This window comes from Borostomias antarcticus (assembly GCF_949987555.1).
Source record: "Borostomias antarcticus genome assembly, contig: scaffold_65, whole genome shotgun sequence".
NCBI classification, from domain to species: domain Eukaryota; kingdom Metazoa; phylum Chordata; class Actinopteri; order Stomiiformes; family Stomiidae; genus Borostomias; species Borostomias antarcticus.
Window position 1 is genome coordinate 333427 of NW_028176587.1, and position 17374 is coordinate 350800.

Sequence of the window (17374 nt, forward strand, 5' to 3'; positions counted from 1 at the left end):
AGGAGGGAGGGACGCAGAGGGCCACTAAGACACAGGCCATTAACTCCACAGAACTCACCGTCCCTCAAGCTCAAACGGCAGGACACCCAGACGGAGACAGGACGACGGGGGAATTACATTTGGTTATATTTCAAATCCATATATTGTATAAGATGCATTCAGAGCAAGACAGGGGAGGTGCAGGTTGCTTGTAGTTCAACCTTGGATAGTTAACTGGTGGTCACTGTTCTAATCTAGAGTAATGTTATTTCGGCATTCGCCACATTGCGACGATTAGCTTGTCTGCTGCAGCTCTAATGAGGTACTGTTGATCATGGTAGTTAGCGAGTGGCAGTTCACATACTGTATCAGCCTCAGTCTGTGCAATTAATTAGTTACCCGTACAGCTGCTGCCCAAGGTGACTCATTCTACCACTGTTCTCACTGAGGCCTGGGGAAGAACAGTGCTGGTTGCTTGTTTAGCTGTCAGGTGGCCTATAGGCCTGTGGTTTGAGAGAGATTATATATATCTCTCTTATATAGTATTTCTGTATAAAATCTATGACCTTTGCTGTATCAGTGGATAGGCAGCACCCCCTACTGTCCTCTTCGCATCCAAGTATAATTGATATTAGAGCACACTGCCACCCAGTGTTCATTTTTGATCAAGACACCTACCGAGCAAAAGCCATGTCATATCAAAACCTCTTTGGTACACACTGCACAGCTGCAAAAACAGAAGACACAGAACATTTTCTTATTAATTTTGAGAATGACCATTGAGTTTATTGTCTCATTGAGAGTCATTACAAAATAATAATTAGTCCATTCCAACAGAACTACTGGACTTGGATTTCAACAACATAGGAACAAGCACAAATTCACGACGTTTTTTTCACTTTCAATGAATCAACCATCAGATGGAAACATGTACAAAGTAGCTTTGCTCAAAACTCCTACATGTTCACATGAATCAAAGCTTATTTAACAGCTGAATAAAATAGGAACTAAACGGAGCGCGAGGGAAGACGGACATTTGGCAATGAACTCACACCCATACACACATTCATTCATGCTAACTTTCAGCTGTGCAAAGTATATTTAGGTTTTCACCGCCTTCTTAAAATCTTCACCTCCCCGACTACCCCCCCAACCTCCATCTCACACACTTGTTACTGTCTGATCCACCCCCCCCCCCCCCATCCTGGATCCCAGACTGGGAACCCCCTCCCACACCTTAACCCCCTGGATCCCAGAATGCGACCCCCCTTACGCCCCCCCCACAAAGTGGGACCCTCCCTCTCACACTTGTTACTGTCTGATACCCCCCCCCCCCCCCCCCCATCCTGGGACCCCCCCACACACCTTAACCCCCTGGATCCCAGAATGCAAACCCTTCTTAAGCCCCCCCCTCTCACACACTTGTTACTATCCGTCCCCCCTCAATCTTTTATTTTTTACCCCCCCCCTCACACACACTTGTCTCCGTTCTCCACAATCTTGCACTTCTTCTCCTCCATCTGTGACTTGAAGACGTGGGCTCTGTAGAACCGCAGCTCCTTGATGCTCTCCTGAATATCGCCCAGCGCTCTGGACGCAAAAACAATCACACACTTCACTTTTTTTTTAATCCAGCAAATCAGATGGAAATCGAACCCGTACGGGACACGTCATCTCATATCAGGTGCATCTCAGAACATTTTAATATTGTGAAAATGTCCATTATTTTCCATAATTTAATTCAAACAGTGAAGCTTTCATGTATTCTAGATCTATTACACAAAGTGAAATATTTCAGGCCTTTTTAGTTTTAATCTTTATGATTGTACAGTATGTTCCTTTATACACTCAATACTTGGTGGGGGCTCCTTTTGCACAGATTACTGCATCAACGCGGTGCGTGGCATGGAGACGATCAGCCTTGAAATATCTCACTACATGTGTAATGAATCTATAATGTATGAAAGTTTCAGTGTTTGAATTAAATTACGGAAAATAATGAACTTTCTGCATTATTCAAATTTTCTGAGATGCACCTGTACATGGTCCGTCATCAGATGGTTTCCATACAGTAAATTGACATTGACAGATACATACAAAACACAACAGACTAGTGTGGCTGTGGCCTTATAGTCTGCCAAAGAACAACCATTAGGGCATATTCAACATAAGACTTTCCTACTGGTACAATCTCTTTATTTGAGACTAGTGATGTGACTGCTGGTACGATCTCTCTATTTGAGACTAGTGATGTGACTGCTGGTAAGATCTCTTTATTTGAGACTAGTGATGTGTCTCCGCTGGTAATATCTCTTTATTTGAGACTAGTGATGTGACTGCTGGTACGATCTCTCTATTTGAGACTAGTGATGTGACTGCTGGTACGATCTCTCTATTTGAGACTAGTGATGTGACTGCTGGTAAGATCTCTTTATTTGAGACTAGTGATGTGTCTCCGCTGGTAATATCTCTTTATTTGAGACTAGTGATGTGTCTCCGCTGGTACGATCTCTTTATTTGAGACTAGTGATGTGTCTCCGCTGGTACGATCTCTTTATTTGAGACTAGTGATGTGACTGCTGGTACGATCTCTTTATTTGAGACTAGTGATGGGGCTGCTGGTACTATCTCTTTATTTGAGACTAGTGATGGGACTGCTGGTACAATCTCTTTATTTGAGACTAGTGATGTGACTCCGCTGGTACGATCTCTTTATTTGAGACTAGTGATGTGTCTCCGCTGGTACGATCTCTTTATTTGAGACTAGTGATGTGTCTCTGCTGGTACGATCTCTTTATTTGAGACTAGTGATGTGTCTCCGCTGGTACGATCTCTTTATTTGAGACTAGTGATGTGACTCCGCTGGTAAGATCTCTTTATTTGAGACTAGTGATGTGACTCCGCTGGTACGATCTCTTTATTTGAGACTAGTGATGTGTCTCCCCTGGTAATATCTCTTTTTTTGAGACTAGTGATGTGTCTCCGCTGGTAATATCTCTTTATTTGAGACTAGTGATGTGTCTCCGCTGGTACGATCTGTTTATTTGAGAGTAGTGATGTGTCTCCGCTGGTACGATCTCTTTATTTGAGACTAGTGATGTGTCTCCGCTGGTACGATCTCTTTATTTGAGACTAGTGATGGGACTGCTGGTACGATCTCTTTATTTGAGACTAGTGATGTGACTCCGCTGGTACGATCTCTTTATTTGAGACTAGTGATGTGACTCCGCTGGTACAATCTCTTTATTTGAGACTAGTGATGTGACTCCGCTGGTACGATCTCTTTATTTGAGACTAGTGATGTGACTCCGCTGGTAATATCTCTTTATTTGAGACTAGTGATGTGACTCTGCTGGTACGATCTCTTTATTTGAGACTAGTGATGTGACTCCGCTGGTAAGATCTCTTTATTTGAGACTAGTGATGGGACTGCTGGTACAATCTCTTTATTTGAGACTAGTGATGTGTCTCCGCTGGTACGATCTGTTGATTTGAGACTAGTGATGTGACTCCGCTGGTACGATCTCTCTATTTGAGACTAGTGATGTGACTCCGCTGGTACGATCTGTTGATTTGAGACTAGTGATGTGACTCCGCTGGTACAATCTCTTTATTTGAGACTAGTGATGTGTCTCCGCTGGTACGATCTGTTGATTTGAGACTAGTGATGTGACTCCGCTGGTACGATCTCTCTATTTGAGTCTAGTGATGTGACTCCGCTGGTAATATCCCTTTATTTGAGACTAGTGATGTGTCTCCGCTGGTACGATCTCTTTATTTGAGACTAGTGATATGACTCTGCTGGTACGATCTCTCTATTTGAGACTAGTGATGCGTCTCCGCTGGTACGATCTCTTTATTTGAGACTAGTGATGTGTCTCCGCTGGTACGATCTCTTTATTTGAGACTAGTGATGTGTCTCCGCTGGTACGATCTCTTTATTTGAGACTAGTGATGTGACTCTGCTGGTACGATCTCTTTATTTGAGACTAGTGATGTGTCTCCGCTGGTACGATCTCTTTATTTGAGACTAGTGATGTGTCTCCGCTGGTAATATCTCTTTATTTGAGACTAGTGATGTGTCTCCGCTGGTACGATCTCTTTATTTGAGACTAGTGATGTGTCTCCGCTGGTACGATCTCTTTATTTGAGACTAGTGATGTGACTGCTGGTACTATCTCTTTATTTGAGACTAGTGATGGGGCTGCTGGTACTATCTCTTTATTTGAGACTAGTGATGTGACTGCTGGTACAATCTCTTTATTTGAGACTAGTGATGGGGCTGCTGGTACTATCTCTTTATTTGAGACTAGTGATGGGACTGCTGGTACAATCTCTTTATTTGAGACTAGTGATGTGACTCCGCTGGTACGATCTCTTTATTTGAGACGTGTCTCCGCTGGTACGATCTCTTTATTTGAGACTAGTGATGTGACTCCGCTGGTACGATCTCTTTATTTGAGACTAGTGATGTGTCTCTGCTGGTACGATCTCTTTATTTGAGACTAGTGATGTGTCTCCGCTGGTACGATCTCTTTATTTGAGACTAGTGATGTGACTCCGCTGGTAAGATCTCTTTATTTGAGACTAGTGATGTGACTCCGCTGGTACGATCTCTTTATTTGAGACTAGTGATGTGTCTCCCCTGGTAATATCTCTTTATTTTAAACTAGTGATGTGTCTCCGCTGGTACGATCTGTTTATTTGAGAGTAGTGATGTGTCTCCGCTGGTACGATCTCTTTATTTGAGACTAGTGATGGGACTGCTGGTACGATCTCTTTATTTGAGACTAGTGATGTGTCTCCGCTGGTACGATCTCTTTATTTGAGACTAGTGATGGGACTGCTGGTACGATCTCTTTATTTGAGACTAGTGATGTGTCTCCGCTGGTACGATCTCTTTATTTGAGAGTAGTGATGTGACTGCTGGTACGATCTCTTTATTTGAGACTAGTGATGTGACTCCGCTGGTAAGATCCCTTTATTTGAGACTAGTGATGTGACTCCGCTGGTACAATCTCTTTATTTGAGACTAGTGATGTGTCTCCGCTGGTACGATCTCTTTATTTGAGACTAGTGATGTGACTCCGCTGGTACGATCTCTTTATTTGAGACTAGTGATGTGACTCCGCTGGTAATATCTCTTTATTTGAGACTAGTGATGTGACTGCTGGTACGATCTCTTTATTTGAGACTAGTGATATGACTGCTGGTAAGATCTCTTTATTTGAGACTAGTGATGTGACTCCGCTGGTACGATCTCTCTATTTGAGACTAGTGATATGACTCTGCTGGTACGATCTCTCTATTTGAGACTAGTGATGTGACTCCGCTGGTACGATCTTTCTATTTGAGACTAGTGATATGACTCTGCTGGTACGATCTCTCTATTTGAGACTAGTGATGTGTCTCTGCTGGTACGATCTCTTTATTTGAGACTAGTGATGTGTCTCCGCTGGTACGATCTCTTTATTTGAGACTAGTGATATGACTTTGCTGGTACGATCTCTCTATTTGAGACTAGTGATGTGACTCCGCTGGTAAGATCCCTTTATTTGAGACTAGTGATGTGACTCCGCTGGTACAATCTCTTTATTTGAGACTAGTGATGTGACTCCGCTGGTAAGATCTCTTTATTTGAGACTAGTGATGTGACTCCGCTGGTACGATCTCTTTATTTGAGACTAGTGATGTGTCTCCCCTGGTAATATCTCTTTATTTTAAACTAGTGATGTGTCTCCGCTGGTACGATCTGTTTATTTGAGAGTAGTGATGTGTCTCCGCTGGTACGATCTCTTTATTTGAGACTAGTGATGGGACTGCTGGTACGATCTCTTTATTTGAGACTAGTGATGTGTCTCCGCTGGTACGATCTCTTTATTTGAGACTAGTGATGGGACTGCTGGTACGATCTCTTTATTTGAGACTAGTGATGTGTCTCCGCTGGTACGATCTCTTTATTTGAGAGTAGTGATGTGACTGCTGGTACGATCTCTTTATTTGAGACTAGTGATGTGACTCCGCTGGTAAGATCCCTTTATTTGAGACTAGTGATGTGACTCCGCTGGTACGATCTCTCTATTTGAGACTAGTGATATGACTCTGCTGGTACGATCTCTCTATTTGAGACTAGTGATGTGTCTCTGCTGGTACGATCTCTTTATTTGAGACTAGTGATGTGTCTCCGCTGGTACGATCTCTTTATTTGAGACTAGTGATATGACTTTGCTGGTACGATCTCTCTATTTGAGACTAGTGATGTGACTCCGCTGGTAAGATCCCTTTATTTGAGACTAGTGATGTGACTCCGCTGGTACAATCTCTTTATTTGAGACTAGTGATGTGTCTCCGCTGGTACGATCTCTTTATTTGAGACTAGTGATGTGACTCCGCTGGTAATATCTCTTTATTTGAGACTAGTGATGTGACTGCTGGTACGATCTCTTTATTTGAGACTAGTGATATGACTGCTGGTAAGATCTCTTTATTTGAGACTAGTGATGTGACTCCGCTGGTACGATCTCTCTATTTGAGACTAGTGATATGACTCTGCTGGTACGATCTCTCTATTTGAGACTAGTGATGTGACTCTGCTGGTACGATCTCTTTATTTGAGACTAGTGATGTGTCTCCGCTGGTACGATCTCTTTATTTGAGACTAGTGATGTGACTCCGCTGGTACGATCTCTTTATTTGAGACTAGTGATGTGACTCTGCTGGTACGATCTCTTTATTTGAGACTAGTGATGTGACTCCGCTGGTACGATCTCTTTATTTGAGACTAGTGATGTGACTCCGCTGGTAATATCTCTTTATTTGAGACTAGTGATGTGACTGCTGGTCATATCTCTTTATTTGAGACTAGTGATGTGACTAATGGTACGATCTCTTTATTTGAGACTAGTGATGTGTCTCCGCTGGTACGATCTCTTTATTTGAGACTATTGATGTGTCTCTGCTGGTACGATCTCTTTATTTGAGACTAGTGATGTGTCTCCGCTGGTACGATCTCTTTATTTGAGACTAGTGATGTGTCTCCGCTGGTACGATCTCTTTATTTGAGACTAGTGATGTGACTGCTGGTACGATCTCTTTATTTGAGACTAGTGATGTGTCTCCGCTGGTACGATCTCTTTATTTGAGACTAGTGATGTGTCTCCGCTGGTAAGATCTCTTTATTTGAGACTAGTGATGTGTCTCCGCTGGTAATATCTCTTTATTTGAGACTAGTGATGTGACTGCTGGTACGATCTCTTTATTTGAGACTAGTGATATGACTGCTGGTAAGATCTCTTTATTTGAGACTAGTGATGTGACTCCGCTGGTACGATCTCTCTATTTGAGACTAGTGATATGACTCTGCTGGTACGATCTCTCTATTTGAGACTAGTGATGTGACTCCGCTGGTACGATCTCTCTATTTGAGACTAGTGATATGACTCTGCTGGTACGATCTCTCTATTTGAGACTAGTGATGTGTCTCTGCTGGTACGATCTCTTTATTTGAGACTAGTGATGTGTCTCCGCTGGTACGATCTCTTTATTTGAGACTAGTGATGTGACTCCGCTGGTAATATCTCTTTATTTGAGACTAGTGATGTGACTCTGCTGGTACGATCTCTTTATTTGAGACTAGTGATGTGTCTCTGCTGGTACGATCTCTTTATTTGAGACTAGTGATGTGTCTCCGCTGGTACGATCTCTTTATTTGAGACTATTGATGTGTCTCCGCTGGTACGATCTCTTTATTTGAGACTAGTGATGTGTCTCTGCTGGTACGATCTCTTTATTTGAGACTAGTGATGTGTCTCTGCTGGTACGATCTCTTTATTTGAGACTAGTGATGTGACTCCGCTGGTACGATCTCTTTATTTGAGACTAGTGATGTGTCTCCGCTGGTACGATCTCTTTATTTGAGACTAGTGATGTGACTGCTTGTACGATCTCTTTATTTGAGACTGGTATTGTGACTCGAGTGTTCAGCCTTGCCTGTGGGAAGCCTTATTCTGTGGTGCCAGCTTGTACTCTTCAGGAAACCACCGCCTTTGAAGCAAAGAGAAAAAATAAATAAATTAAATCATGTGCCATATTGGTTGTTCCCCCAAAGCCGCGCCATTCTGGAGCTGCGCCAGGCTACTGCCACTACCGCGTTATCCCCATGATTGACTATAGGCCGCGCGATTCTAGGACGCGCCATTCTAGGACGCGCCATTCTAGGACGCGCCATTCTAGGACGCGCCATTCTAGGACACGCCATTCTAGGACACGCCATTCTAGGACACGCCATTCTAGGACGCGCCATTCTAGGACACGCCATTCTAGGCCGCGCCATTCTAGGACGCTGAAGTGATGTGACTGCTGGTACGATCTCTTTATTTGAGACTAGTGATGTGACTCCGCTGGTAAGATCCCTTTATTTGAGACTAGTGATGTGACTCCGCTGGTACAATCTCTTTATTTGAGACTAGTGATGTGTCTCCGCTGGTACGATCTCTTTATTTGAGACTAGTGATCAATGAATGCTGAGAAGAGAACAATCTTTCTGATGTTTATTCATCATAATAAGCATGTATCAAAAACACAATACATCAACCACGCTTTAGGCATTGGTTCAATTATAGATTTCAGACATAGCTTAGTTCAACACAGTTACGTAACAGGATTAGACAATGTAACATACCGTGAACAGATGAGCAGATGTTGACAACAGGTGGAGCTAGCATGCTGACATGCTAGCTTGCTAAGCTAAGCTAAAGCCAGCGTAACATAGCCTAAGCAAGAGAGCTACGAGGTTGAGCGCTCCGTTCCAGTCCAGTGGTTCTTACTTTTATACTGTTCAGTGTGGGGCTTAATATAGGCTGGTCACCTGACCATTCTTTAATTATGGTGAGGAGCAGTGATGAAACATAACCTGTTCCAACTTGTGATTGGTCATTCTAGGTTGTCCCTATCAGGAGCTACAAGTGTTGTATTCTGCCGCATCAACTTGATCCCACACCCAGATTAGACTCGGGGACTGACCTATCTCTACTTTCTGATGACCTGACGGCTCTTTTGCTGACCACGTCAATTGAGACTCCTGACCTTTCCTCAACTTCTATGACCGTTAGACTGACCTTTCATCCAACGGTATCACCGTTAGCCGTAGCTAAATATACACTGGTATTAGAGACACCTAAGCCTGATATAGCTTTTATCTGGATGGTGACAGATCACTGAAACTAGTGACAGAAACCCTTACAGAAAACTACTACACCTGCACATAGGATAGCATTTGTGCGGTTGTCACTCACTCCCTCCCTCCCTCCCTCCCTCCCTTCCTCCGGTCAATATTGACCTGCTTTTCTCTGTTGGCACCACAAAAGACAGTAGTCCCAGCACACCAAAATAAAGAAGGACACCAAAATCAACCCGTCAATCCCAAATAGAGTAGCGGTGAAAGCATTGGACTCCCACCCGGAGTCAGAACTGACTATTTTGTTTTCATAAACAGACGCTGGAAATAAACGTACCTTGCCAGAAGCAAAAACATCAAAATAATTATTATTTCGGTTTACTTATTAGTATTATTATTTGTTTATAGTGTGATGCAAACATGTGTGCTTATCATTTGTTTAAATAGAATATTATTAGATATTCATATCTGTGAAAGCCCCTGTTTATTTGCATTTTTGGTAGGCCATTGCTGTGAGTCATTCCAAGTAGACTATCCTATGCTGATATTTGCCGACCCAACACTGGAAATAGCCATGTGTGGACATAGACATCTGTTGTTTATACATTATGAATTTACAGGAAAAGTGGAATTAGGAAATCATTTGACGGTTCGTTCTAATACAAAGTTTAAATCCTTTAATAACTGGCCTTTTCATTTTGTGAACTCTGCTTCATTGATTAAAAAGAAATAAACATCTAATTTCAGTTTTCTATAAAATCATGAATCCGTCAAAAGCATGGTGCGGTAAACGCAACAGAACCTTTTCAACGCCTACGAGCCCATTTGATGGAAAATAACCCGACTAGACACGGAATGAATTAACACTAAAACGTGTTTACCAATGACAAGATCAGCGGCCATGTGCTTGAAATGCAAAATACAGCCATTAAACAAGAGTGAACGGGCTGATAAAACACTAATGGCACTTCACACTGTACTTCACAGGCTTGGAGCTCCACTTTCCCCGCTCCCGGCCTTATCCACTCCCATCAGTGTGAAAGCATGTCTGGGCATAGCAGATTAATATCCAGACATGGAGGGAGACGGAGCAGGCTAGAGTACTTAAGTGCTAATGGGTACAGGCAGACACCGTCAAGTGGGCGTGATGGTGGGGTTGGCCTTTGAACTTCACAAAGACCACGGGGGGGAAACATCACTACAGGTACGCTACGTAGAAAGAGGTCATTGCTGTCAGATAGGAGGTGGAGTAACGAAAGCAGTGACTAGTGGTGAGACTAGGCAAACACGCGCACATACCCACAAAGCTCCTTGATGGTGCTGACGTCGATGATTCTGTAATGGAGGTGGTGCATGAACTGGGGCATGTACTTATCCAGGAACTTCTTGTCAGCGTGCACAGAGTTACCTACGTGAACGGAAAGCACAACAAAATACACGATAAGAGTGTGTGACCAGGCTACAGGATGGGCCGGAGCCGTTTTGAGTTATTGATAATTGTGTCCGTGTCCTCCACTGCCCCAGAGTACTGAAGAGCTTGAATATGGGGCTTGGAAGAGCTGGAATAAGGTGGTTGATTTCCATGTACCATAATGGCATGTAGGACACTATTTTCACAACAAGCTCTGGTTTATTTAAAATTCTCAGTTGAAGCCTCAAGTGATTTCTGTGTCCCTGGTCTATGACTGCCACCATGTGGACAGGGGTGACACAGGCGTTAAGGATCAGAGTGGGGGAGGAGGGGTGTGTTTAAGTGTAACAGGTGTTAGAGCTAGTGTTGTCATGATACCAACATTTTAGTTTCGATACAATACCGACATGAATTGATACTTTTCAATACTTTTCCTGAAACACTCTAAAATGTCATTATTAATCTCTATTTTTAACAAACCTTAAGAACAATGCCAATAGATTAATTAAATTATAAGCAATGGCATTCAAAATGCCGGATAACTTGTCTTTGTCACACTAGTATTGCACTCAAAACACAAACTTTTGGAACAATGAGAATAAAATGAATGAAAGCATCTGGATTAACATGACAACTGTCAAAAAACATGATTTTTTTTCTCTTTGAATGATACAGTACATTCTGTCCCACTTCCTAGCATATTAGACTGCTTAGGCTAAATCTTAGTCCTAGCTCGGCGGCTGCCTCTGGCTGTTTTTCAATCTTCACTCACTCAGTCCCATTGCCTTCTTGAGATTCCTGGCCAAGAAAACACGGGTGTCTACGTGTCCCTCTGTCAATCTAGGACGCCTTGGACTGCAGATATTTCCAGATGCGCTGAAGACACGTTCCGATGCACAGCTTGATGCTGTAATGCAGATACTATTTTGCAAATTGAGCCAGGATGGGCAGGTCTGCCTCATGTTGTCTCCACCAGGTCAGGGGTCCTCTGCAGGGCTGATGTCCCTTAATTGTTTATAGTCAGTGGTTTAGTTTGTCTCTGGGTGTTGTGGGCGTGGGAGAACCTTGCCTTGTACAACTATCTGCCCCCTTCTTTTCTGAGGGGATATTGCAGAGCAAAGTTTTTAGATCACTTTTTTTCCTATATCATCCTTTGTGTCTTCTTGCTCCTGCTTGTGCTCTGGCAGCTGGACTGTGTGTTTTAGGAGCAGTTCCCTCTTAACTCACTCTCCCATTGTAACAAATATATTCCTAAATCTTGGATCTAGGAAGGTGGAGATGTTCAGTGCCGTCTTCAGATCGTGCTCACCGTACTTCTTTTCAAAGTCTTCTACTTCTCTGCTTCATTTCCAGCACCAGTGGACTGTCACCTTCCTCATCTTTCAGGCAGGCTTTCATCTTCCACATGAGTGGCGTGACAGATGAGAGAGTTGTTTTCTCTCTACTTACATCTGGGAAATCACTGAGTGGAGCCAAGACATCCCTCACCGTTTCCAAGGTTGTCACGTCTGCATCTTTGGGCATGAGGTGCCACTTCAAAACTGTCGTCCGCCAGAACAACAGAGACTTGTTTGCTGCTGCTCACAGAAACGTTCCACCGTATCAAAAGGTGGAACCCTGTCAGGTGGGCTCATCATGGATCAGTTTATGTTGTGGGGGATTTAACGTTTTCGGTTCGTCTTTCAGCAGTCGTGACATCTTGTTGGATCTTGAGAAGCCATAGACAGCTTGCCACACGATCAATCTCTATGACTTTCTTGATCGCCAAATAAAAGGTTGTGGCCAAAACAGGGAATCCAGGTGTAGTCAGCAAATCTCTTTCGGTTGTTTGAAGCATTATCTGTTGTGATACAACACATTTCGGCCATATCTAGCCCCCAGGAATCTGTGATAATATCTTCCAGGGTCAGCTGTGTGGTCAGAGTTCAATGTAGAGCCTCCTATGCACCAGGACTGCATTTCCCAGGATTCTGTGATGAATTGGGAGTGTTACAGCCATATATGTTCTTACAGCTCTGCTGTTCCAGAGGTCCGTGGTGCAGGAGAAGAATGGCTTTGCTGTGCACTGATTACAGACCGTGTCATACATCTTGGGAATTTCATTATACATAAAGAAATTCCTTGAGGGAAGATCATACATTTTGCCTATCTACAACTAGGTTATGTCATATTATAGGCTAATGTTTAAGAGAAAAAGAAAATAGAGTTCCAACGTTGTCTTTAAACAGTATGTATGACATTAAATGGGCAATTGTTAATAAATCATGTTTGTGACTGTCACTGCGCTGTAGAGATGCAGGTACGCATCAATTCATTTCTGTTGTGGGTAGCTAGCTACAGGGGATGCAGTTTTTACTAGCTTTCTGCACGGCAATGTGCTTCTGTATCCATAGGCTATTACTAGGCTTTTCAATCACTCTTGTCGACTATTTTTTTCATGGACATAACAGGGGGAAGTGAATTAGTCAACTAAGTCACCTGTCGTTCTTGGAATCCTTTGGACAGGTCGGGATGTTTGTCCTTCGAATGTTTCGCCAAGTCTGATGCGTTACCTCCCTTGGCGAGACTGACTTTATAGCACGGCTTGCGGAGCAGTGCTTCTGTGTTAACTGTTAACGCCATTTTGAATACTTCCTTCCATATGGCACTTCGGGCTCCCTCTTTATCAACTAGCTGCGGGTTTTCCCGAGGCTGCTGCGGCTGCCATCTCTTCTCTTAAAACCGAAATGTTGATCCGCCGTCAATCTCTCCCTCAGCGCACTCTCCGCCTCGCTTTCCCCGCTGTTGTTCTTCACTCACATGTGCCCCGGCTCAGCTTACAGGGCGTTGATTACAGCCACGTCACATACATGACTAACGTCATCCTGACAGCGTTGTGCTCCAATAGGAAGGCATTTGCATGCATGAATTAATAAAAAAAAAGTAAAAAAAATACAAAGGAAAACACCCTTTTTCTCCAAATGCAGTATAGTACCATTTTGAACACTTTAGTACAGCGGTACTATTTTAGTAGTGGTATACCGTGCATTAGTTAAGGCAGGTGAGGGGGGTGTTTTATGAGGTGTAAAAGTTGTTAGGGCAGTTGAGGAGGGTGTTTTATGAGGTGTAACAGGTGTTAGGGTCGTAGCAGGTGAGGAAGGTGTTTTATGAGGTGTAAGAGGTGTTAGGGTCATAGCAGGTGAGGAGGGTGTTTTATGAGGTAACAGGTGATAGGGCAGGTGAGGAGGGTATTTTATGAGGTGTAACAGGTGTTAGGGCAGGTGAGGAGGGTGTTTTATGAGGTGTAACAGGTGTTAGGGCAGGTGAGGAGGGTGTTTTATGAGGTGTAACAGGTGTTAGGGCAGGTGAGGGGGGTGTTTTATGAGGTGTAAGAGGTGTTAGGGCAGGTGAGGGGGGTGTTTTATGAGGTGTAACAGGTGTTAGGGCAGGTGAGGAGGGTATTTTATGAGGTGTAACAGGTGTTAGGGCAGGTGAGGAGGGTGTTTTATGAGGTGTAAGAGGTGTTAGGGCAGGTGAAGAAGGTGTTTTATGAGGTGTAACATGTGATAGGGCAGGTGAGGAGGGTGTTTTATGAGGTGTAAGAGGTGTTAGGGCAGGTGAGGAGGGTGTTTTATGAGGTGTAACAGGTGATAGGGCAGGTGAGGAGGGTGTTTTATGAGGTGTAAGAGGTGTTATGGCAGGTGAGGAGGGTGTTTTATGAGGTGTAAGAGATGCTAGGGCAGGTGAGGGGGGTGTTTTATGAGGTGTAACAGGTGTTAGAGCAGGTGAGGAGGGTATTTTATGAGGTGTAAGAGGTGTTAGGGCAGGTGAGGGGGGTGTTTTATGAGGTGTAAGAGATGCTAGGGCAGGTGAGGAGGGTGTTTTATGAGGTGTAAGAGGTGTTAGGGCAGGTGAGGAGGGTGTTTTATGAGGTGTAACAGGTGTTAGGGCAGGTGAGGAGGGTGTTTTATGAGGTGTAAGAGATGTTAGGGCAGGTGAGGAGGGTGTTTTATGAGGTGTAAGAGGTGTTAGGGCAGGTGAGGAGGGTGTTTTATGAGGTGTAACATGTGATAGGGCAGGTGAGGGGGGTGTTTTATGAGGTGTAAGAGGTGTTAGGGCAGGTGAGGAGGGTGTTTTATGAGGTGTAAGAGATGTTAGGGCAGGTGAGGAGGGTGTTTTATGAGGTGTAAGAGGTGTTAGGGCAGGTGAGGAGGGTGTTTTATGAGGTAACAGGTGTTAGGGCAGGTGAGGAGGGTGTTTTATGAGGTGTAACAGGTGTTAGGGCAGGTGAGGGGGGTGTTTTATGAGGTAACAGGTGTTAGGGCAGGTGAGGAGGGTGTTTTATGAGGTGTAACAGGTGTTAGGGCAGGTGAGGGGGGTGTTTTATGAGGTGTAACAGGTGATAGGGCAGGTGAGGAGGGTGTTTTATGAGGTGTAACAGGTGTTAGGGCAGGTGAGGAGGGTGTTTTATGAGGTAACAGGTGTTAGGGCAGGTGAGGGGGGTGTTTTATGAGGTGTAAGAGGTGTTAGGGCAGGTGAGGGGGGTGTTTTATGAGGTGTAAGAGGTGTTAGGGCAGGTGAGGGGGGTGTTTTATGAGGTGTAAGAGGTGTTAGGGCAGGTGAGGAGGGTGTTTTATGAGGTGTAAGAGGTGTTAGGGCAGGTGAGGAGGGTATTTTATGAGGTAACAGGTGTTAGGGCAGGTGAGGAGGGTGTTTTATGAGGTAACAGGTGTTAGGGCAGGTGAGGAGGGTGTTTTATGAGGTAACAGGTGTTAGGGCAGGTGAGGAGGGTGTTTTATGAGGTGTAACAGGTGTTAGGGCAGGTGAGGAGGGTGTTTTATGAGGTGTAACAGGTGTTAGGGCAGGTGAGGAGGGTGTTTTATGAGGTAACAGGTGTTAGGGTCAGAGCAGGTGAGGAGGGTGTTTTATGAGGTGTAAGAGGTGTTAGGGTCGTAGCAGGTGAGGAGGGCGTGTTATGCAGTTTAACAGGTGTTGGGGTCAGAACAGGTGAGGAGGGCGGGTTATGCAGTTTAACAGGTAATAGGGGTCAGAGCAGGTGAGGAGGGCGTGTTATGCAGTTTAACAGGTGTTGGGGTCAGAGCAGGTGAGGAGGGCGTGTTAAGATGAGGGGGGTCACTCACCGGCCAGGGGACAGTGGCCAGGCGGGGTGTGCTGTCTGACGAAGGAGAGGAACTCGTACTCTGCCTGCTGGAGCGTGATCTTACTGTCCCTCACCGCCTGGGTCAGCCCTGACTGGGACGCGCACACGCACACGCACACGCGCACACACACACACACACACACACACACACACACACACACACACACACAGATGAGCATTAGACAGGTACACATGCTACAGTTGTTGACCTACCCTATGCACCTTTTGGCACTGCATGGGCTGGATTCCCGGACCCAGGTTAAGACTAGTCCTAGACAGATTCTCCACATCCAGGAAATGTTCCATTTAAGAGTGTCTTCGTGCTGGACTGCGATTGACCTGCGTCAGATGTTACGGACAGGAACATCAAACACAACCTTACCTGGCCATGGTGCTCCGTACACCACTCCGACATCCCATCCAACAGCTCATCTGGTTGGTTGATTATCAAATTAGGACCCTGTCAACAAAAAACGCCTACATTAATACACACGCAGTCACACTTGAGTGGGGAATGCATGACTTCGTATGGAAATATGCATCTTTAATACCTCAGCCAAGAGGTTTAACTCGGAGTCCGTAATTATGCACGCCATCTCGATGATATGGTCCTTCTCAATGTCCAGACCTGTCATCTGTAAAATGGAGAGGATGTTATCTGTGTAGGATGCTCTTCCCACCCGAGAAGGGCAGCTTCCCTAAAACTGCTCTATCATTCTCATCCGGGCCTTTTTTCACGGCCAAACTATGATAGCACTAGCTACAGAAACTCTACATAGATGAGAGAACATTTCTTGGTCTCTCTCAATGTCTTATATGTTAATTAAACAAGTAGCAACTAGCTAAATAGCTCACTAACTTTAGTAATCTAACGTTAGCAGGCAACAGCACTAGTCGGTGACATCAGTTAGTGAGTCAGCATGGCCTATTAGATATATTACGGTAACGTTACCTAACGTTAGTCTATAACTTAGTCTAACGTTAGTTAGGTAACAATATACTATAGGTACAGTAGGGAGCTCACAAACCTATAGTCTGCTATAGCAATAAGCTAAATCCAGTAGCAGCTAAGTAAGCCGGTTTCTTGCCATGCAATTTCCTAACTATCTACATTTATTTACATTTAGTTCTGCTAAATCATTACCTCCAGGTCCACCCACACCATCCTCTTAGACATTGCGGGGTCAGATCTCGACGACATTCTCTTACAAAATGAGATGTGAAAAAAGCAAATCGGACTAGTTTGTTTCCCCGTCAGGCTTGTGCCCTGCAGGGGGAGGATATGTGTGCAGTGCCGAGGTGTGGTTCCCTGCAGAGGAGATGTTCTGCTCCGGACGCCGGCTGGTCTGGTCGAGGTGAAGATCAGAACTTTCACACAATCGAATGTCCACGCCGCCGGTGTTCGAATCATGCTCAGCGCCATGCCGAGTCCACTTCCGAAAGAAACTGTCGTAAAATGTCGCGTCATCGGTTCAGCATGTTCCAATCCGTTACCAGACTCTGTTTTTTGGACTGCTAAAAATGTACACACACATTATGATTCATTATGGCTGTCGTTTCACTTCACTTGTTTCAATGAAAAGTGTGGATGAGTTACTGAGTAATTGCATTGTAGAGCTTGCCTGTGTGTGTGTGTGTGTGTGTGTGTGTGTGTGTGTGTGTGTGTGTG

At 44.4% G+C, this 17374-nt stretch overlaps 1 protein-coding gene across 1 annotated transcript; it reads right to left on the reverse strand.

The window, feature by feature from the left end:
- Window positions 1–1448: 1448 nt before the first annotated feature.
- LOC311328284 (oligoribonuclease, mitochondrial-like) lies at window positions 1449–17128 on the reverse strand (the record flags this gene model as incomplete). Its single annotated transcript, XM_084462272.1, has 7 exons — window positions 1449–1569; window positions 7969–8022; window positions 10454–10562; window positions 15686–15797; window positions 16088–16165; window positions 16257–16340; window positions 16850–17128. 7 exons carry the CDS (start codon window positions 17126–17128, stop codon window positions 1449–1451), a joined length of 837 nt encoding a protein of 278 aa, XP_084318398.1.
- Between the last annotated feature and the right edge of the window lie 246 nt (window positions 17129–17374).